Here is a 20,089-nt window from a genome sequence, read left to right as displayed (position 1 = left end):
CTTGACATCCCCTCCTACAAACCATAAGAAAAGTAACTGGGTATTTTTCTTATGCGCTGTTGCTTTGTGCGTCCAGTTCAGTGACCGTCCAAACTGTGAATCTCAAGTTAAAGCCATGGCCAAGGACATGACTCTGCTGTGGGGGACCGGCTCTCCTCCCTGTTGGAGGGTGATGATCGCTCTGGAGGAGAAGAGCCTGCAGGGCTACAACCAAAAACTGCTGTCCTTCGAGAAAATGGAGCACAAGTCCCAAGAAGTGTTAGATATAAACCCCAGGGGACAGGTAGGGAGGAGCTTTTAGCACACCACCCCTTATAACTGACACAACACTTGACTTTGCGCCATAATATTATATAACAATCTCACGTTAACGTCACGGTTATAAACGCTGATATCGGCGCTTTTGTGCTGCAGGACGGTTAACGGATAAAGATGTGCAGGAAAACACTTCAGGACACGCCCTGCTGCACCTGATTGGACGAACATTTCTCGTGAGCTGACACGTGTAGAAATGAGCACGCGAGTTTGAAGCCGAACTGCACCAACATGGCGGCTCGTTTACGTTAGAGAAAAGTTAACGGAAATGTGTTTATGAAAGCATCTGAGGCGAGAAATGCACCGTGTAGCTGTCTTCATTTATCATAAAAACCGACTAGTTTAAAATGTTTAAATGCATATTAAAGCTTTAAGATAACCAGTTTGAACTTGACTAGCATATACTAGCACATTTCCATCAGACTTTAAATGCGTCTTATTGAATTTATTAGGGAACAGCACAAAAGCAGGACAGTGTTAAATAAAATGTAGAAATGAGGGGTTGTATCGTTGAATATGGGCTCTTGAATATAACCTGCAGCTGACTAAGTGTAGTAAAATAAGCAGTTTAATTTACATCTTTCTTTACACTTTCCAAATCTCAGACTGGAAACTGGCCTTTAACCATAAATACGGGAAACACTGCAGAGTGTTATTTTATCCCAGTAAAGTTCTGTTAAAATAAGTAATCAATTTTTTTTAATTGTATTTGTTTGATATACAAACGGTTAACCTAAATAACACCCAGTAGCCTTAGCATTAAAACCTGTTATACAGTACCTAATGACAGTTTTCTTGCTGACACTATTATAATTTTCTTTTTCAGCTTCCCACTTTCAAACATGGAGACAATGTCATCAATGAATCTTACGCAGCCTGTTTTTACCTGGAGGTGAGAACGTCATTTTGACAAAATATTCACTCACACTGAATGCAACATCACAAAATGTGCCCCAGTTAAATGTGTGTCTTTTCCTAATGTCTTGCAGAGCCAGTTTAAATCCCAGGGAACCAAACTGATCCCAGATGGCCCAGCAGAACAAGCTCTGATGTACCAGCGCATGTTTGAGGGTCTCACATTCTACGAGAAACTCAGTAAGTGTTATCTGTATTTTCAAATCCTGATATCTCCTTTTATAAATTATTCCTTTGAGCCTCAATTCTCTCAAGGAACTTAGGAATGCTGCAAAATGCATATCTCAGATTTTAAAGGAACCATTTTTAATCAGAGTATTGCATAAAGTCAGTTACACTTGTAGGATATTGATCTGGTCAGTTTAGTAGCAGAGGGTTTTTTTTAAATCAGTTTCAGCTGCTTTGCTGTTGATGAATTTAACTGTTCACTGGTTTTTTTTTCACTAGTTTTGCATTTCGCTGGGGTCATTATCACTACTGCTAGTATGAGCTGATACCTGGACCCTAGAGGTAGCCCAACTCCTCCAGGATAGCACATCAATGCAAAACATTGACAGAAGGTTTGCTGTGTCTCCTAGCACAATCTCAAGAGCATGGAGGAGATTCCAGGAGACAGGAAGTTGCTGTAGGAGGCCTGTACAAGGCTGTAGATGGTCCTTAACCCATCAACAGGACCAGTATCTGCTCCTTTGTGCAAGAAGGAACAGGGCAAACACTGCCAGAACTTGAATATGACCTCCAGCAGGACACTGGCATGAATGTCTGACTAAACAATCAGAAACTGACTTCATGAGGGTGGCCCCTGTCCTCACTGCCTGACGCCATGGAGCCAGATTTGCTTTTGCCATAGACTAGCAGAATTGGCAGGTTCATCACTGGTGCTCTGTGCTTTTCACAGATGAGAGCAGGTTCACCCTGAGCACGTGTAACAGACGTGGAAAGGGTCTAGAGAAGCACAACTGTGCCCGGCCTCATATGATGAGAGTATGCAGGGAGTTCATGGAGGATCAAGGAATTGATACATCAGCTTGCCCTCACACTCATCTGACCTAAATCCATTTCAGCACCTCTGCACACCATTTTGAGTTGCTGCTTTGACATTTCAGTAAAATGGACTAACCTGCTACATCGTCGTTTTCACTTTGGTTTTCAGGGCATCTTTGAATTCAGCCCTTTGTAGCTTGGTGATTTTAATTTCTGACACATTTTCCTCCCTATCAGTGTAGATATCAAGCATGTTTTTCCCATTGAGACTGAGGTGTTTTCAAAGTGTTCCTGTAATTTTTGAGCAGTGTATTTCATTGACCATATGTTTTTTTTTAAATTTCCAGATTTATCACTAAGTGCTGATATTATGTGAATATGTTAAAGTCAAGTGTGCACAACAATCTTTTGTTACACAAACAGCACTAGAAACAGTGCTGTAGCTCTGATGTGAAACCGTCTAAATGTAATTATTATGATCTCTGTCGGCTCACTGAAGTATTTTTGTCCTACAGCGGCCACCATAGGGACGATTATGCACTTGAATTGGGAGGGGTACGAGAACAGTTTTCAGTTGCAATCTGACATCTAGTGGTAACATTTTGCATCTGTAACGCTAATATTTTACGTATAAAGTTTTGTGTTTTCTCAGATGCAGTTATCTACTATGAGTGGTATGTCCCTGAAGGTGAGAGACATGAATCGGCTCTGAAGAGGAACAAAGAAGCTCTGGTCACTGAACTCAAACTCTGGGAGAGTTACCTGCAGAAGGTATGTGCATGAACACACAAACTCAGACAGACTCGGCCTGCTTTGATTTGTTCCAACTGTATTTTTGTTTTTTATTTTTTCAAGCTGGGCTCAGGCTCTTACCTGGCAGGACCGTCTTTCACGCTAGCAGACGTGGTCGTTTTTCCAACAGTTGGCGCACTCTTTGGGTTTGGGTAAGCACGCAGAGGCTGTTTGCATTTCCATGTGGTCTCATCAGTAAAATGAAAGATGATCTGTAGACACGGGACTTGAAAGTCTTCTTAATTCTGATTCGTAGGTTGTCTCCAGAGCGTTATCCTAAACTGGGAGAGTACTACAATCTGCTGAAGGAGAGACCCAGTGTCAAAGCCAGCTGGCCTCCTCATTGGTTGGAGAACCCCAAGGGCCAAGATACACTGAAAGACATCTGATATTCATACACAGATGTAAACATGATGCTGCATAATGACAGAGCAGCTTTTGTTGCCCTTATGCATTCTGTGTATACCTAACAGCAGTTTCTGGTTACTCATACATGTTCAGCTTTGTCTAATAGCAGAATAACTCAGTCACACTATCGTAAAGTAAAGAACTAGTTTTCCCTGCTCAAAGCTAGCTCAAATGCTTTGTGTTTCCATGACTTTGCATAGTTCAATAATGCATCCTTTCCACAATTTGGCATCTTTTTTTTGTCTTGTCAATAAAAAAAATGTGCATTAGCTTTGTAGAGATGTTTTTCTTTTGTATGTTTGAGCACTGATTCAAGACTTGCACATTTGTAACAAAAAATCCATACACATACAAAGTCACCTCATGTTTTATTCTTTGTTGGATCCATTTCTTGAGCTTTTTAGACATTTTCCTGAACTTGCTGTGATAAACTATCCATCCATCCATTCGCTTCCGCTTATCCTTTTCAGGGTCGCGGGGGGTGCTGGAGCCTATCCCAGCTGTCATAGGGCGAGAGGCGGGGTACACTCTGGACAGGTCGCCAGTCTGTCACAGGGCTAACACACAGGGACAGACAACCATTCGCTCTCACATTCACACCTAGTGACAATTTGGATTATCCAATCAACCTATCCCCACAAGCGGAATGTCTTTGGACGGTGGGAGGAAACCGGAGTACCCGGAGGGAACCCACGCAAACACGGGGAGAACATGCAAACTCCACACAGAAAGTTTATATATTTTATTTATTGTTGACTATTTAATTTGTAAAATATGTGTATACACACACACACGTAGAAAAACATTTAGTATACACATCCAGAAATTTTTTTATTTTTTTTTTGCATATACTATTATACATTGTGCATATATTTATTAGTTTCAGATTTAGCCATTCGTATATTTTGCCTGTTTATGTTATTGTATTTTGCACAACTCTGTTGCTTGTGAAGCTCGCACACAAGAATTTCACTCGCATGTGCTGTACCAATGTACCTGCACATGTGATGTGACAATAAAAGTGATTTGATTTGAAAGACCCCGGCCTGATGTTGGAATTGAGCTCAGGACCTTCTTGCTGTGCGGCAACGGTGCTAACCACCGTGCCGTGTTAAACTACGAGTGGCCAAATCCAGTCTGGCACATTCTTAAAAAGAAGGAATGCACAAAACGCCTGAAAACCACAGAAGACAAAGTGACAATGATGATGATTTCAATTCAGAATTCTTTGAGCATTTTGTCTACATTTCATCTGTCGCAGGAGCTGTGACCCCCTTCTCTCCTCTGTACATGATGTACGTTGTATAGCTGAAAGCGAGCCACAAACCTACAAACTCAATATGTTATAGGCAATATAAAATATGCAAAAAACAATGTGGGAACGTTTCTTCTGTCTTAAATTCTTTTATTTACTGGCCTTATACATTAAATATTGAGATAACTTTCCATTCTAGTAATATTTAAATATATTATATTGTGATAGAGGGTGACCACATTTGAATATGGAGGGGGGGGGGGGCAGGGAGTGTCTCCTGTCAAATATGATTGTTTTATCACCGACAACAAAATATAGAAGGTACACAAGCAGAGACAAAGTGTGATAACAAGTGTTCTTTTTTTATTTTGCTTTGAACCAGTGACGGCATGCAACACAGAGCCCCCTGAGCCCACATTATTATAAACAGCTACATTTACTGTGAGGACAGGACAGGGATGGGTCTGAATTCTGGGGTTCAGAGGTTTGGAGAAACTTTCTTTCATCACAGCTGAGCTGTCCTTTCAGGAACATCATCTGTAAGCTCATCGCAGGGAACAAGCAGGACTCTCCATCTTCACCAGCAGCTCCCTCAGAGGACTTCATGATAGTGACCTTTGCGCTGTGTAATGTTAGAAGCTCAGAGGCTCTGGACTTTTACACAATGATGTTATATTCAGTCCTGTATCACTTTATATATTTCAACGTGAAATGATCCTCTCTGGTTAGTCTTGTATGAATTGCATGAGTCTCAATTACTTTATAGCTGCTAACACAACATTAGCAACATTAACACAGTGTTAAATAATTTCAGATTAAAGTTTCTAGTTTATCATACAAATGAAGATCTTTTATCTGTCATCAGACAGATTAGTGTTGTCAGAGAAAATCTCATGCAGCTTCATGCAGCTTCATACAGCTGACTACATTCAGTGTTAAAAACAGTCTGAGATCTTTGCTGCAAAAGAACATTTCCAAATAAGAAACCAAATTTACATCATCATTACTCAATTTTGGGGGTTTTCTCTTAAAATAACTTGAGGCAATGGTTTCTTTGATTTGGAACCTTCAAACCATAAAATTATTTCTTTTACTGATGATGATGATTACTATTTTAAAACATGTAATCAATACATAAAATTAAGAATTTTTTCCATCTCATGTCTCAGCATGAGCCTATTTTAGCTTGTTAGCTCAGAGAGTTCAAAAAGCAATCCTGGGAAGAAGGTTTTACTGACAACTTTAAGAGGGAGCTATAGTATCTTACAAAGTAGCTTTGTGAGTGCTTACATTGTAATGAATTGTTATTAAAACTACATAATGATTTTTACAGTATGCTTAAAAAATGTTTAATACACCAAAGTCCACTAAGCCCACATCACCCCTTTTATGTTGACGTGAAGAAATATAATGCAAATTGGCCCCTAAAGTTACTTTTTTTGTTAGGGAGGATTTGTTTGTTGTTGAGTGCAATGTTTTCACTAAAAGAGTTTTCACTAGCAGTCAAAAACTAATGTGTGTACTTATGTCTGCATTTTTATTCTGTTAAATACAAACAAAATTATAGCAGAAGTGCTGCCACGCGTGTGGCCCGATAGAGAGTACCAGTTTGTTTATTTGGTTCAATGAAAGGCTTCAGGTAGTTAAGAGTGAGAAACTTCTGCAGTTATGTCTTGTTATACAATATTTAAAAAAATATTTTTGAAAATTTGAAAAGCAAACACTACACTACATTTTTGTAAATATTTGGCATTGTTTTCTTGTTTGTTTGTTTGTTTGGGAGTTGTACTACTTGAACACTAAAGTGTCCCTCAAACAAGGTGACAGCTCCAGCAGTGGCCCACAGCTCAGTTAAGTTTGAGATCCCTGCCTTAGAGAATAAGTATAGCTCGTATTATGGCCGCCACGCAGGTTCATCCGGGTCTCCTAAGGATGACCTTCCTAAGTATAAGTGACCACTGCAGTGCACCCTACGAAAAAGTCAAATGGATTCGTAACAATTGCAGTTACTTTCTCCAACCAGTAGGTGGCAATACGCGCTTTTTTAAAAGCTGGACAGCGACACACTTGTTAAGAGAAGTTCAAATGTGCTGTTGTGTTTTGCGTGACGCCGTGAATCTCAAGTTAAAGCCATGGCCAAGGACATGACTCTGCTGTGGGGAAGCGGCTCTCCTCCCTGTTGGAGGGTGCTGATCGCTCTGGAGGAGAAGAGCCTGCAAGGATACAACCAAAAATTGTTCTCCTTAGAAAAACTGGAGCACAAGTTCAAAGAAGTGTTAGATATAAATCCCAGGGGACAGGTAGGGTGAGCTATTTTGCAAACAAGCCCTTGTTACTAACACAACACTGACGAATATCCTTGAATCTGATCCTTTTGCATAATACATTGCACAATAACCTTGACGACATCACGGTCATTAATTAACATTGAAATATGGGTTGTTGCTCTGGCGGAAAAGATTCCGTTATTCAAGTAGACTTTTTTTTATTTTTTTATTTATTTTTTTAAGACGCTCCAAGAGACGCCTTGCAGCACCTGATTGGACGAGCACTTATCGTGAGCTGACACGTAGTGAATATGGGTGTAGAGATAACTGAGCTCTTGTGTTTGCAGCTGGGTTTCAAACTTTTTCTTTCTTTTTTCCTCACACTTGGTTATATAATAATGAATAAGAGCTTGGAGTTGAAGCGCCCTGCCCACAAGTACCATGATGATTTCCAGTACTGCCAAAGAACCAGTTTGAACTTGACGAGCAGGTTTAATCGAATGGCCAGACTGGCCCATTTTTAAAAATGTGTTACTGCACTCAGAAAAATAAAGGTGCCAACTGGAACCAAAAGTGGTTCTTTAGACTGATGCCATAGAAGAACCTTTTTTGGTGCCACAAAGAACCTTTCAAACAATGGTTCTTCAAAGAACCATTTCTTTCAGTGGTTCATTGAAGAACCTTTAAAGGTGCCCCAAAGAACCATCAAGAAATGGTTCTTTGGGGCACCTTTAATGGTTTTTCAATGAACCTTTTTAAAAATGGTTCTTTAAAGAACCATTTTTAAAAAGGTCCTTCAAATGGTTCTTTAAAAGAACCATTTTAAAGAACCTTTTTTGAGTGGTTCTTTAAAAAACCATTTTAAATCTTTCAAAATAAAATGCATCATAAATTGAATTTGAGTAGGGTAAAAATAAATACGAGCACAGCATAGACATATATTAATGGTTTATTGTCATTTTGTAGTTACCAAAAGACAAAAAGGCATTTTAACCCTCAGCACAACATCACTACTAATACATGTCACATATTAGTGTTTTAAACAGTAATAATTAAATATATTTGCTATACTATAAATAAATATATATAAATACTATAGCTACAGATAACACAACAATACATTTATTGTTTAATTAATAAAACATCAGAAAGTGATAAAACACATTAGAAATAGCAATAGCTTCATAACAGACCAATAAATCAACACATTTTCATCAGCAGATGTTTGCATGTTCAGTAAAAATATTTCAACAACAAGTTTATGATTAAAATGATCAATGAACTTTAGCATTACGCTATGTAATGTACGTTTCATGTTGTACTCATGGTCTTTTGTTAGTCCAGTTTAGGATAATGTCTCTGACGTATGTTTCATATCAAATACAGGGAGTGCAGAATTATTAGGCAAATGAGTATTTTGTCCACATCATCCTCTTCATGCATGTTGTCTTACTCCAAGCTGTATAGGCTCTAGGGCTGCCACGATTAGTCGACTAGTCACGATTATGTCGACTATTAAAATCGTCGACGACTAATTTAATAGTCGACGCGTCGTTTGAAGCTTTGTAAGATCACAAAGGACGCAGGAATGAGTAGTAGGATTTAAGAGTGTAATAACGGACTGAAACAGAAGATGGCAGCACTGCATGTACAAGGATGCCAGCTGCCGTTAAACCCCGAAGAAGAAGAAGCTGTGTCCCAGAATTCATAGCGCAGCCCAGCATAGTTGTCAACAATGGCGGCAGCTAGTTAGTTTTAACTTTACTCTTATTATTCTTTCTGGGTCACAAAATAAACGTTTAACATATTTTCAGGCGAGAATGTAGCTGTGGAAACCTCAAATATCTGCTCAGTTTATCAAGACACCACATATTTTCAAAAGCGCTCCGACGTTTTCGGAGACATCTGTTACCCACTAGCTCGTTAGCTAGGCGGGGGCAAGGCTAACTAGAGCCGTGAGAACACCGGACTCCCGGCAAATCGTTTTCAAACCCACCGCCGTCTTTCGCTAGTCAGGTTAAACATATATATGAGTCACTTAGATAACTTAAAAATGTTATTGTTTGGCTTTCTTTAGTATTTTATTTGTTCCTGAGTAAATCGGTTTGGCTGAGATTAAAGTTATAGTTTTTGCACAGCTAAAACTGTCAAGCAGACAGCTGATTATCAGAAGTGTGAGACGCTGGATAATATACTCCGGTGTCCTGTTATATTTTAGAAAGCAAGGAGTTTATTAAACTTCACCGAAACAATCTGCAAATTTCATTAAAAATTAATAAACTACCATCTTGTCTTTATTTTTAGTTAGCACAAACACTTCAAGCTGTAAGCTAATGATAGTTATATAAGACCAGATGCTGCTGGTGCAATAAGCTGTACGCTGTACGTCCAATGGATGATGATCTGATTAGTCGACTAATCGCAAAAATAATCGGTGATTAGTCGACTATCAAAATAATCGTTTGTGGCAGCCCTAATAGGCTCGAAAGCCTACTACCAATTAAGCATATTAGGTGATGTGCATCTCTGTAATGAGAAGGGGTGTGGTCTAATGACATCAACACCCTATATCAGGTGTGCATAATTATTAGGCAACGTCCTTTCCTTTGGCAAAATGGGTCAAAAGAAGGACTTGACAGGCTCAGAAAAGTCAAAAATAGTGAGATATCTTGCAGAGGGATGCAGCAGTCTCAAAATTGCAAAGCTTCTGAAGCGTGATCATCGAACAATCAAGCGTTTCATTCAAAATAGTCAACAGGGTCGCAAGAAGCGTGTGGAAAAACCAAGGCGCAAAATAACTGCCCATGAACTGAGAAAAGTCAAGCGTGCAGCTGCCAAGATGCCACTTGCCACCAGTTTGGCCATATTTCAGAGCTGCAACATCACTGGAATGCCCAAAAGCACAAGGTGTGCAATACTCAGAGACATGGCCAAGGTAAGAAAGGCTGAAAGACGACCACCACTGAACAAGACACACAAGCTGAAACGTCAAGACTGGGCCAAGAAATATCTCAAGACTGATTTTTCTAAGGTTTTATGGACTGATGAAATGAGAGTGAGTCTTGATGGGCCAGATGGATGGGCCCGTGGCTGGATTGGTAAAGGGCAGAGAGCTCCAGTCCGACTCAGACGCCAGCAAGGTGGAGGTGGAGTACTGGTTTGGGCTGGTATCATCAAAGATGAGCTTGTGGGGCCTTTTCGGGTTGAGGATGGAGTCAAGCTCAACTCCCAGTCCTACTGCCAGTTTCTGGAAGACACCTTCTTCAAGCAGTGGTACAGGAAGAAGTCTGCATCCTTCAAGAAAAACATGATGGGTTCATTGAGAACATGGTTGTTGTTCAATAATAAAATTATTCCTCAAAAATACAACCCATGGGTTTAGTTTGTTTAGGGAACAGCGTTAAATAAAACACAGAAATGTGAGGTTTGGTGTCTGAATATGTGACACGTTGTGTGTAATCTCACTTGTTCTTGTAATTATTATTAAGGATTCCTGTTTGATCCAGCACAGCAGCTTATTGACTCTAACACACTTTTATAACTTGTCATTATTATGATTATTGTTATTCATTTCTTTATTTATTTTTCAGCTTCCCACTTTCAAACATGGAGACAATGTCATCAATGAATCTTATGCAGCCTGTTTTTACCTGGAGGTGAGAACGTCATTTTGACAAAATATTCACTCACACTGAATGCAACATCACAAAATGTGCACCAGTTAAATGTGTGTCTTTTCCTAATGTCTTGCAGAGCCAGTTTAAATCCCAGGGAACCAAACTGATCCCAGATGGCCCAGCAGAACAAGCTCTGATGTACCAGCGCATGTTTGAGGGTCTCACATTCTACGAGAAACTCAGTAAGTGTTATTATTCCTCTGAGCCTCGTCTCTCAGGAAATTTCAAGGAAAAAAATTAAGTTATTACACAGAAAACCTTTGGATCAACTTCCAAAATAATGCCTCTTTGGATAACTTATGTTTTAAAATGGAAAGATTCTCACATCATGTGAACCTGCTAACAGATGAATGTGCCATCTTTTAATGTTTTGTTTTTTAGACGTTGTTATCTACTACACCTTCAACTGGTTTGTCCCTGAAGGTGAGAGACATGAATCGGCTCTGAAGAGAAACAAAGAAGCTCTGGTCAGTGAACTCAGACTCTGGGAGAGTTACCTGCAGAAGGTATGTGCATGAACACACAAACTCAGACAGACTCGGCCTGCTTTGATTTGTTCCAACTGTATTTTCTTTTTCCAAGCTGGGCTCAGGCTCTTACCTGGCAGGACCGTCTTTCACGCTAGCAGACGTGGTCGTTTTTCCAACAGTTGGCGCACTCTTCAGGTTTGGGTAAGCACGCAGAGGCTGTTTGCATTTCCACGTGGTCTCATCAGTAAAATGAAAGATGATCTGTAGACATGGGACTTGAAAGTCTTCTTAATTCTGATTCGTAGGTTGTCTCCAGAGCGTTATCCTAAACTGGGAGAGTACTACAATCTGCTGAAGGAGAGACCCAGTGTCAAAGCCAGCTGGCCTCCTCATTGGCTGGAGAACCCCAAGAGGCTAGATACACTGAAAGACATCTGATATTCATCCATAGATGATGCTGCATAATGACAGAGCGGCTCTTGTTTTTTTGCTTGCAGCTTTTGGTAACTCATACGTATTCCGTTTTTTCTGACAGCAGTTTAACTTCACCGCAGAAGTCATGACTTTGCATCTTTTTCTATCCTGTCAATAAAAAACCTTCCAAGAAACAAAAACATTCACTAGTTTTGTGGAGTTATTTCTTTTTTATTAGGATTTTCACATTTAAAACAATGTAACTCTTGTGCTTCCATACAAGTTACCATGTATCTTAAAAAGAAGGAGAGAACAAAAAGCCTAAAAAACAGCACATTATGTCATCAAAAGGTTCAGTGAATCTGGAGAAAGCTCTGTGTGCGAGCACCCAGACCAAAAATCATTATAGGATGTTTTGCCTCAAGCGGCAATGCATTAAAAACTGGCATGATTCTGTCATGGAAACCACTGCGTGGGCCCAGGATCACTTCCAGAAATCACTGCTTCTTTTTACACCTCCTGGCTTTATTGTTGCTGCTTTCAGAGAATAGACTGAAGCTTGTTTCTAGTTTTAAAATGTACTGTAATATTGGAAGTAGGAAAGAGTGGCAAAATAAATTATCACCTTAAATAATTTAAATGATTTTTTTCATTAACAGCTGTCGATTTATTGTGAATCTATGAACTTCTATAAAAAACTGTAGCGCATATTTGAAGCCGTTTTGGTGTGTCTGCTTCTCTTTTCACATCTCGGGCATCACAGATATAGGAAACTGCTGACTGATCCGTTCTCAGGCATTGCACTCTTACTGTCAGTACTCTTTGTGTAGTGCAAAGCTTTCTCTGTTTTTCTGAAATGAACAAAAGTCTTAAGATGCTTATGGAACACAATGTTGAGCCGGACAGCCTGACTTCTTCTGTCAGTTTCTTTCTATTAGCTCCCTGCATTCACCCACGTGCAGCATGTTTACACCTCGATGTAAACAGCAAGAATTAAAACATGGAAAATGTTGAATATTTTCAGTTCTGAGAAACAAGCACTAATGTACCGATGCATGACGGAAGGTCTCACCCTTACGGGAAACACTGTATGCTAGACTTGCACAAATTCAAGCAGAAGCAATGAAGACAGTCACACATTCATGCTGGGAGTTCCTCACACTTAATGTAATATCACAGCAGCTTTTGTTACCCTAATAGACAATCTGTGATCTAACCATGTTCAGGTTACTTCAATAGTAACCCATGTAGTTATCCAGTTTCATCCTCCCAGTCACACCACAGTAAAGGAATTCTGCTACGTGACTAGAACTGGCTTTTCCTGTTCAACAGTTGATCAAATCCATTGTGCTACCATTTCTTTAGGCTGATAGTTCAGTAGTGCACCATTTGCATGATTTTGCATTTTAACAAAAGTTAGTCGTATAGTAGCTATCCAGGCTCATCCCCTCAGTCATACAATAGTACAGGAAAGCATGTGTTGTCATGACTTTGCATAAATCACATAGTTCAGTGTTACGCAATCTTGCATTTTGATCCAATAAAAAATAAATAAATAAACATGACGTGCTAAAGAAGACTTGTGCAAAAGTTCTTATTATGGAGAAAATTTTAATTATAATGTCAAACCCATTAAAAACATGAAAATAATACTTTGCAGGAGTGTGTTGGAGGAAAACCACGTGCTTTTGTTGTGGTAGATTATCATCTGGAAGCCACAACAGACCTAGAGTAGTGGAGAGTGATTGCGTTTTTTTCCACTGCCACACTGATTCTGGAACTGCTCAGGTGGACATTTACTCTGAGTTTTGTGAGGAAGCATCACAGAGAAACTGGGGTTGCTTTTACATAGGTGGCATCAGAGACATGCATTGGACAGTTTCCATGTACATGACATGCTAAGTCATCGTGAGTTTTCAACAGATATTAAGAGATGATCACGTGAGTTGTGAATGTTATCTGCCCCCCCGTATAACCTTTATCAGTTGTAATCATCCAGCGATATCACCAGTGGATGTGCAACGTGAAAACAGCAGGTTGTTAAAATGTAAACCATGATCAAGGACTATTTTGAGAGGTATCAGGAACTGCAAATAAAACAACTCGAGGGCTCTATAAACCTGAAATTAGCCACCAATGTGCACAGTGAAACACTCACTAAACTTTTGTGTTATATTTTACAGGTTTTGTCACTTTAAAAAAATACCGTTTATATAGTCATGTGAAAAAAAAGTCTTCTATGCAGTCCTATGAAAAACTAAGTTCAAACTTTCTGCTTCCATAGAAACTGAGAGGATAAGTCACAGCCAAGTGTTGGTAATTAAATGTTTAATTATATTTTTGAGCACCACTATAAAAAGGAAGGTTTTGGCAGTGTGCTGGTCACACACTGTGTTAACACAACGCCACAATCTTCTTAGCAGTGGACATCCCAGTAATTTCATCCCTAGGTCAGACTGGAAATGCTCAGAGAGACTGCAACAAAACACAAGACTTCGGGAACAGTGTCCTTTAAACAGACAAGACCAAATTGTACAGTCGATGTAATGCACAACGCCACATGTAGCAAAATCCAAATGCAGCATATTAGCACAAATACCTCACACCAGCTGTACAGCTCGGTTGAGGAGGATTTGTTTTGTACCCACAGGACCTCAGCTAGCATGTTAAATGTTGAGTCAACCATGAACTCCTCTGGATCCCAAAGTCCTCTAGGGTGAAATGAATCCATCTGTCCAACAGCTAAAGCCTGGCTGAATCTGGTTCAAGCAACAAGATGACAAGACAGCAAATCTATAACAGAAAAAGAAAAAACTTAATGTGTTGCAGAGTCCCAGTCAGAAACTTGGATTCAACCTTGAAATGCTGTCGCAGGCCTTTTAAAACAAAGCTGTCCATGAATGAATGCTTGAAAACCACAATGAACTGAAGCAACGTTGTAAAGAGGGAGCCACAATGTCTTCATGGCGACTCATAATCCACACAGATGTAGTTAATAGTTAATCAGCAGTGCTGTTACTAAGGGGGCTGCTCGTGTTTGATCTGTCTTGTGTTGAGGCACCGATCTTTTTACGTAACAATAAAATGGGAAGGGCTGTAGCTTGCTATAAATCTGTCTGTGCTCCTCTAGCTGCTGTCTTCATTTCATCATCCCTCCACAACTTCACTCTCAGTTGTAAGAATTCCCTCTGAAACCATGGCTAAGGCAATGACTCTCCTGTGGGGGGCCGGATCGCCTCCCTGTTGGAGGGTGATGATCGCTCTGGAGGAGAAGAACCTGCAGGGCTACAACCAAAAACTGCTGTCCTTCGATAAAATGGAGCACAAGTCCAAAGAAATGTTAGATATAAATCCCAGGGGACAGGTAGGGCCTTAAGAAAATTACACCTTAGCTAATGTACCATACAATATTATCATTAAGTCTAATGCTTAAAAACACTTTGCATAATAACCTCAACAACCTCATCCTCATCAACATGATATATGTATTGTTGCTCTACTAGCTAAGTAAAGCTGGTTACACAACATTATTCAGCCCGCCCATCTTAGTTTTTTTTAAGTTTTAGAAAGGCAGCTGTGAAAGTTGACCTTTGGCCAATGGTGGGCTGTGTCCCAAGAGCAGCTGTTTCAGTTCAGTGCCCTTCTGTCAACACTGATTGTTGGTATATTACAAAATCTTATCCAATGTAGATCTTAACATACTGGCCTGTTCACCTGATTTCTCCTTGGGCATAACGGATTAAAAGTTGCTCAGCACACGCGGGTTAGCACCAAGAACCTGGAGTGTAGTTAAAGCTGTCAAAGTCACGAGGATTTTTGTTTTTTACAACAGGGTCAAATACTTTGTGAAGCTAAAGGTTAGCGAGACGTTATTAGCATGACAGTACTGTATATTGACCTGTTCTGCAGATTGGAGGGGTGACACGCCTGCTACAGCTTTAGCAGCTAACTTAGGCAAAAACAAACTACAATATGTTATATGTTGCACTTTGTGATGCACTACAACATGTAATCATAGCAATCTGCTACTGGCGGCTCTCAGTGCAATTAACATAGCAAACTTCGGGTATCCAAGTGATTCAAATGGCAGCTTTGATAGTTTGTCTTGCTCACGTTCTAATTTTTTTTCCACAGCTTCCAACATTCAAACATGGAAACACTATTGTGAACGACTCCTATGCAGTCTGTTTTTACCTGGAGGTGAGGATTCTAATTCATTAAGAATTATACTGACCCTAAAACTAAATTCAACATCACAAACAGTAACAAGCTCATATGTGTGCGCGTTTTTTTCTTTCCTCAATGGCAGAGCCAGTTTAAGTCCCAAGGAAACAAACTGATCCCGGACAGCCAAGAAGAACAAGCTCTGATGTACCAACGCATGTTTGAGGGTCTCACATTCTACGAGAAACTCAGTAAGACGAAAACTTTGCCTACACAGTTTTACAGTTGACTTAGCAGTAGCAGCTTGAGGAGATATGGGTGAACTTTGAGGAAGCAGTCTCTTCCCTTCAGAGCCTGCCAAACTTACTAGACTGGTGTTCCATCACGTTAGATGATGATGGAGATAAGTAACTGAAATAAGTCCAGACCCAAAACAAAACATTTTAGACAGTTTATGAGCAGTGGATTTTGTATGTATTTGAAAGCCATTTATATCCTAGCTCTTACAGGTTTATGAATGTGTTTTATGATTGCAGCTCAGACAGATACAAAGGTCGCAGTCCACTTAAAAATCTTAAACATTAGCAATAAAATCTTAACGTCAATTCCAAAATGGACAGGGAACCAATGAAGGGACGTGTTCATGATTTCCAATACCAGTGAAAAGATGAACTGCTGTATTCTTGACTTACAGCAGGTGGCACAGAGATAGTTATTCTGTACCAAAGTAGAAAGTCGTCCAGGTGGGAAGTGATAAAAGGGTTTTTCCAGGCCCTTTTGAGGAAGTCCGGACTTTATCTTGGCAATGACTCTGAGTTGATAAAAGAAATGGTACAATAGTAAATGGAGTGTTGCTTATATAACACTAACAAAGCACAGAGAGTGCTTTTTACTACAAGCCTCATTCATCACCCAGTCACACAAAAGCACTTTTTTCCTGTACCTAAATGCTTTTGTGCGCACATACAGATGCATCAGGTGGTCATCATCAGGATTTTGCTCGAGAAAACTGGAGTCTGGAGTAGTCAGGGGATAAAATTCAGTGACCTTCCAGTTGGTAGACGACTTGCTCTATCTCCTCAGCTACAGCTGCCCAATAAAATCAACATCAATATTGTAAAGAACAGTGAACTCAAAATCACAGTGTGGGCTCTTGGAGAGTGGGTAGTCTTTTACCAAAAATAGTGCTTGATAAAAATAGTGCTGCGATGCCTTTACAGTAAAAAATGTTTTTAGCATCATGTGATTGAGTTTTGTTTATTTTCAGATGCGGTTATCTACTACGACTGGTTTGTTCCTGAAGGTGAGAGACATGAATCGGCTCTGAATAGAAACAAAGAGGCTCTGACCACTGAACTCAAACTCTGGGAGGGTTACCTGCAGAAGGTATGTGAAGGCACACACACACAAACACACACACACACAGAAACACAAGCTGACATCGCCTGCTTTGGTTTATTCAAACTGTGCTGTAATTTGCATTTCTTTTATCCAAGCTGGGCTCAGGCTCTCATGTGGCAGGACCGTCCTTCACACTGGCAGATGTGGTCATTTTTCCTACAGTTGCTTATCTTTTCAGATTTGGGTAAGAGTGGCAGAGAAGGAAATAGAAATGACAGCTGCTTCTCCTTCATGTTTCATCAGTATAATAAGTGATGATCTGTAGTCACTGAACTTTATATTCTATATTCTACCTTCTGCTCTGATCTGTAGGCTGTCTGCAAAGCGTTATCCTAAACTGGGAGAGTATTACAATCTGCTGAAGGATAGACCCAGTGTCAAAGCCAGCTGGCCTCCTCATTGGCTGGAGAACCCTGAGGGACAAGACACACTGAAAGACATCTGACATTCATGCAGACGTGAATGAATGTCACATAATAATATTGCAGCTTTTGTTTGTGTGTATATCGAACAACAGTTTCTGTTGACTGATACAAGTTCAGGTTCCATTAACAGCAGTTTTTTTTGTTGTTTGTTTGTTTTTAATATGAGATGTCATGTAGCATCAACCAACAGTCAAAAAAATTAAATCTACACTTTTTTTTAACCTTTAATAAATTTATATCAGTGAACTGGAGTCAGAACATTTTTTGCTAAAGAAGAAAAGGACTAAGAACTAGTTTTCTGTACACAAAGGGAACTCCAATGCCTCATGCTTCAATTTGATACCATTTGCATGATTTTACATTGCTACGTTAAATTCACAGCCTCATGTATACCCACTGAGTGTACTGTATTTTGGCCATTGTCACTTCAGTTAAAAATAAACTTGTGTCAATCAGCATTGTTGACGTATTTCATTATGCTTGTGAACATGAACTCAGATCCTGCACATCTAGGCACCACTAAAACCCTTTTACGTGAGGGTTTTTTTGCAAAGCATGATCAGAAGCTGAGTGAGGTAATTTCAGGATGAACCCAGCCTTTTTAGTTTTATAAAGTTGGTCAACTTCTTATCAGGGAACTTGTATGAGAGGGACACAGTTAATGTCAGCTCACACAGGTTTTATTTCTCTTTTGCTTTGCAGCATTTTGTTTGCTTTTTTGTCGCACACCAACGTCATTTCACTCATTCTGACATCAGCAGTTTTGTTTTTCGCCTGGTGTCACGCAGAATAAAGTCTGTATACGATAGCCTTCCAGTCGTAACCACGGCATTTTCAAGTCTCCACACATTCATGCAGCATGTTTTAATACTATACTGTACAATGCTACACTAGTGCTTCTCCTATCACACCCAGCAGCAGCAGCAGCAGCAGCTGTGTTGCTTATAGCCTTTATTGTTCATTTAATCTCTTAATATTTTTTGATTTTCTTTGTAAAAAACAAAACAAAAAAAACCTCCCGTCTTCCTGTAGGAAGCAGTTTGTGACTGGTTATATGCTGCCAGCTCTGCCCCTTTCATGTGAACGTGCTGGAAAAAGCCTGGGCTGGATTACCAAGCTGGTAAACACTGCGTGTGACCGCTTATCCTGAATGCAGTTGTTATGGTTAAATGAAGCCAGATAAGGCCCAAGATATCACTACTATGCTAAACATGTTTCATAGTACGTGCCTCTGCTGTACCTGTTGAATTGAGTTGAGTCAGGTACTCAGTTCTTGGAGCTTCACCTGGTTTTGTACTTGCTTGGAAAGGTTAAAGTAACTATCATGGAGCTGCACAAACCTGCCCGAAAGCCTCTGCCGAGTAGGAGAGCGCATACACATGAATTTGAAATGTTCAGATGTACAGTCGATCAGAAAATACTTCCACCTAGTGACTTTGCCCTCTCTTTAGCCTCTCAGTTAACCTTTATTCATATAAGGTGGTACACTAAGGAGTTCCTCTATTTTCAATGGGAGCCTTGTGTGACAAAGAAAACAAAAGAACGGATATAAAATTCCACTAATGGACAAGTAATGCGTGTGGCATGCAACCAGGTTGCCAGGTTATCAGTGGACCTGATAAAAACATCAGAAACAAACTGTTGCTGTAGTCAGCAAAAAATGCTTACATCATGCCAACTAAGCAAAATGAAAACACTGAAAGTAATGCACAAACACAATATATGTGTATGTATGTATCAGTCAAAGGCAAGAAGAAAAACGTGCTTCTTATTCTGACATGTATGGGGAAATCTTGCAGAAGTTTATCCCACAGCAAGCTCTTCTTTGAAAAACAGCCCAAGATAACAGAGACAGCGATCGCAGCAAACATGCAGTTCTCTTCACCGCTGTTCATGCAGAAGTCCATGCTGCCAAGTGCACACTAACATGAGAAAGAAGCACAAAAGAAGAAAATAAAAACAGAAGCAGGGATTTGGTGAAGCTAGAAATGTGGATGTCAAATGAAAGAATGCATTAAAATCAGGGGTATCAGACAGAGAGACGTGAAAACTGTGCCAGTGTTGCGTAAGTGCCTGCGTGTGAAGTTGTAAATACACGACTGCTGAGTCACTGTGAGTTTCAAAATATCAGCAACAACACTGCAAGAATCTATAAAGCACGAACAAGGATGATAACAGTTTTTAACATACGTATAACAGATGGATGTCAACTACAGCTGTGATTGTTGACATGCAACCGTAATAATAAAGCCCACAGGAATAAAGTTGGGTTCTGATAAACCCCACAGAGACTTTCACTTTCACTTTAGTTTCTACACCTGATTTTAACGTTATAAACATTATTATTCACTGAAATTCAGAATATTGGTGCGGTTTTGCAATAGCTGTGAATACAACAATCTTTATCAAACAAAATGTTTCAAACTGTGCTGCTACAAAAATGTTCCGACAGCAGCATGTCAGGTAAAATGCAGGTGCGTGATCTCGCTCAAAAAATAATTCACACCCCGCTATCTGTGAGAAATCTCTTGTCAGAGCATCAAAATGGGACGGGACTTAAAGCCACCAATCCGGATGTTGAGGGCTGGAGTTTTGCTATATA

General features: G+C 39.8%; 3 protein-coding genes and 1 long non-coding RNA gene across 6 annotated transcripts; 3 read left to right on the top strand and 1 right to left on the bottom strand.

Annotated features, from left to right (window-relative positions):
* LOC147304299 (glutathione S-transferase A-like) lies at positions 1–3,683 on the top strand. Of its 2 annotated transcripts, none has more exons than XM_086280579.1 (6): positions 1–283; positions 1,142–1,207; positions 1,305–1,410; positions 2,867–2,986; positions 3,074–3,158; positions 3,263–3,683. In XM_086280579.1, exons 1-6 carry the CDS (start codon positions 116–118, stop codon positions 3,393–3,395), a joined length of 678 nt encoding a protein of 225 aa, XP_086136705.1. In that variant the 5' UTR covers positions 1–115; the 3' UTR covers positions 3,396–3,683. The 2 variants fall into 2 exon arrangements, with proteins under 2 accessions (XP_086136705.1, XP_086136704.1); XM_086280578.1 differs by having other exon boundaries at positions 3–283; positions 2,867–2,985; positions 3,070–3,158.
* A 3,083-nt stretch (positions 3,684–6,766) lies between these two features.
* LOC147304298 (glutathione S-transferase A-like) lies at positions 6,767–11,691 on the top strand. 2 transcript variants are annotated; one of them, XM_086280576.1, is made up of 6 exons: positions 6,767–6,969; positions 10,527–10,592; positions 10,690–10,795; positions 10,995–11,119; positions 11,196–11,278; positions 11,389–11,691. In XM_086280576.1, exons 1-6 carry the CDS (start codon positions 6,802–6,804, stop codon positions 11,519–11,521), a joined length of 681 nt encoding a protein of 226 aa, XP_086136702.1. In that variant the 5' UTR covers positions 6,767–6,801; the 3' UTR covers positions 11,522–11,691. The 2 variants fall into 2 exon arrangements, with proteins under 2 accessions (XP_086136702.1, XP_086136701.1); XM_086280575.1 differs by having other exon boundaries at positions 11,196–11,284.
* A 1,645-nt stretch (positions 11,692–13,336) lies between these two features.
* LOC147304297 (uncharacterized) lies at positions 13,337–15,423 on the bottom strand. The gene is made up of 3 exons (XR_015126893.1): positions 14,354–15,423; positions 14,097–14,256; positions 13,337–13,972 (listed from the first exon to the last, which is right to left on the bottom strand). It is a non-coding gene; the product is annotated as an uncharacterized LOC147304297 (long non-coding RNA).
* LOC147304296 (glutathione S-transferase A-like) lies at positions 14,622–17,733 on the top strand. Its single transcript, XM_086280580.1, has 6 exons — positions 14,622–14,861; positions 15,632–15,697; positions 15,807–15,912; positions 16,929–17,047; positions 17,158–17,246; positions 17,375–17,733. Exons 1-6 carry the CDS (start codon positions 14,694–14,696, stop codon positions 17,505–17,507), a joined length of 681 nt encoding a protein of 226 aa, XP_086136706.1. The 5' UTR covers positions 14,622–14,693; the 3' UTR covers positions 17,508–17,733.
* The last annotated feature ends 2,356 nt before the right edge of the window (positions 17,734–20,089 follow it).

The sequence above is a fragment of the Aulonocara sp. 'chitande type north' Nkhata Bay genome, linkage group LG22 (assembly GCF_057382095.1).
Source record: "Aulonocara sp. 'chitande type north' Nkhata Bay isolate Kocher_YH1m ecotype deep benthic linkage group LG22, A_spYH_male_GT1.1, whole genome shotgun sequence".
Lineage (NCBI taxonomy): Eukaryota > Metazoa > Chordata > Actinopteri > Cichliformes > Cichlidae > Aulonocara > Aulonocara sp. 'chitande type north' Nkhata Bay.
The sequence above is the reverse complement of the archived record's forward strand: the minus strand, read 5'-3'. Positions and strand labels throughout refer to the sequence as shown.

What these genes read in the sequence shown, in the direction of transcription:
- LOC147304298 (XM_086280575.1), top strand. Translation starts at nt 6,802, where the DNA reads ATGGCCAAGGACATGACTCTGCTGTGGGGAAGCGGCTCTCCTCCCTGT. An exon ending in CACATTCTACGAGAAACTCA is followed by an intron (nt 10,796 to 10,994) that starts GTAAGTGTTATT and finishes TTTGTTTTTTAG; the next exon opens with ACGTTGTTATCTACTACACC. An exon ending in GGCGCACTCTTCAGGTTTGG is followed by an intron (nt 11,285 to 11,388) that starts GTAAGCACGCAG and finishes TCTGATTCGTAG; the next exon opens with GTTGTCTCCAGAGCGTTATC.
- LOC147304299 (XM_086280578.1), top strand. Translation starts at nt 116, where the DNA reads ATGGCCAAGGACATGACTCTGCTGTGGGGGACCGGCTCTCCTCCCTGT. An exon ending in ATATAAACCCCAGGGGACAG is followed by an intron (nt 284 to 1,141) that starts GTAGGGAGGAGC and finishes TTTCTTTTTCAG; the next exon opens with CTTCCCACTTTCAAACATGG. An exon ending in GGCGCACTCTTTGGGTTTGG is followed by an intron (nt 3,159 to 3,262) that starts GTAAGCACGCAG and finishes TCTGATTCGTAG; the next exon opens with GTTGTCTCCAGAGCGTTATC.
- LOC147304296 (XM_086280580.1), top strand. Translation starts at nt 14,694, where the DNA reads ATGGCTAAGGCAATGACTCTCCTGTGGGGGGCCGGATCGCCTCCCTGT. An exon ending in GGGAGGGTTACCTGCAGAAG is followed by an intron (nt 17,048 to 17,157) that starts GTATGTGAAGGC and finishes CTTTTATCCAAG; the next exon opens with CTGGGCTCAGGCTCTCATGT. An exon ending in GCTTATCTTTTCAGATTTGG is followed by an intron (nt 17,247 to 17,374) that starts GTAAGAGTGGCA and finishes TCTGATCTGTAG; the next exon opens with GCTGTCTGCAAAGCGTTATC.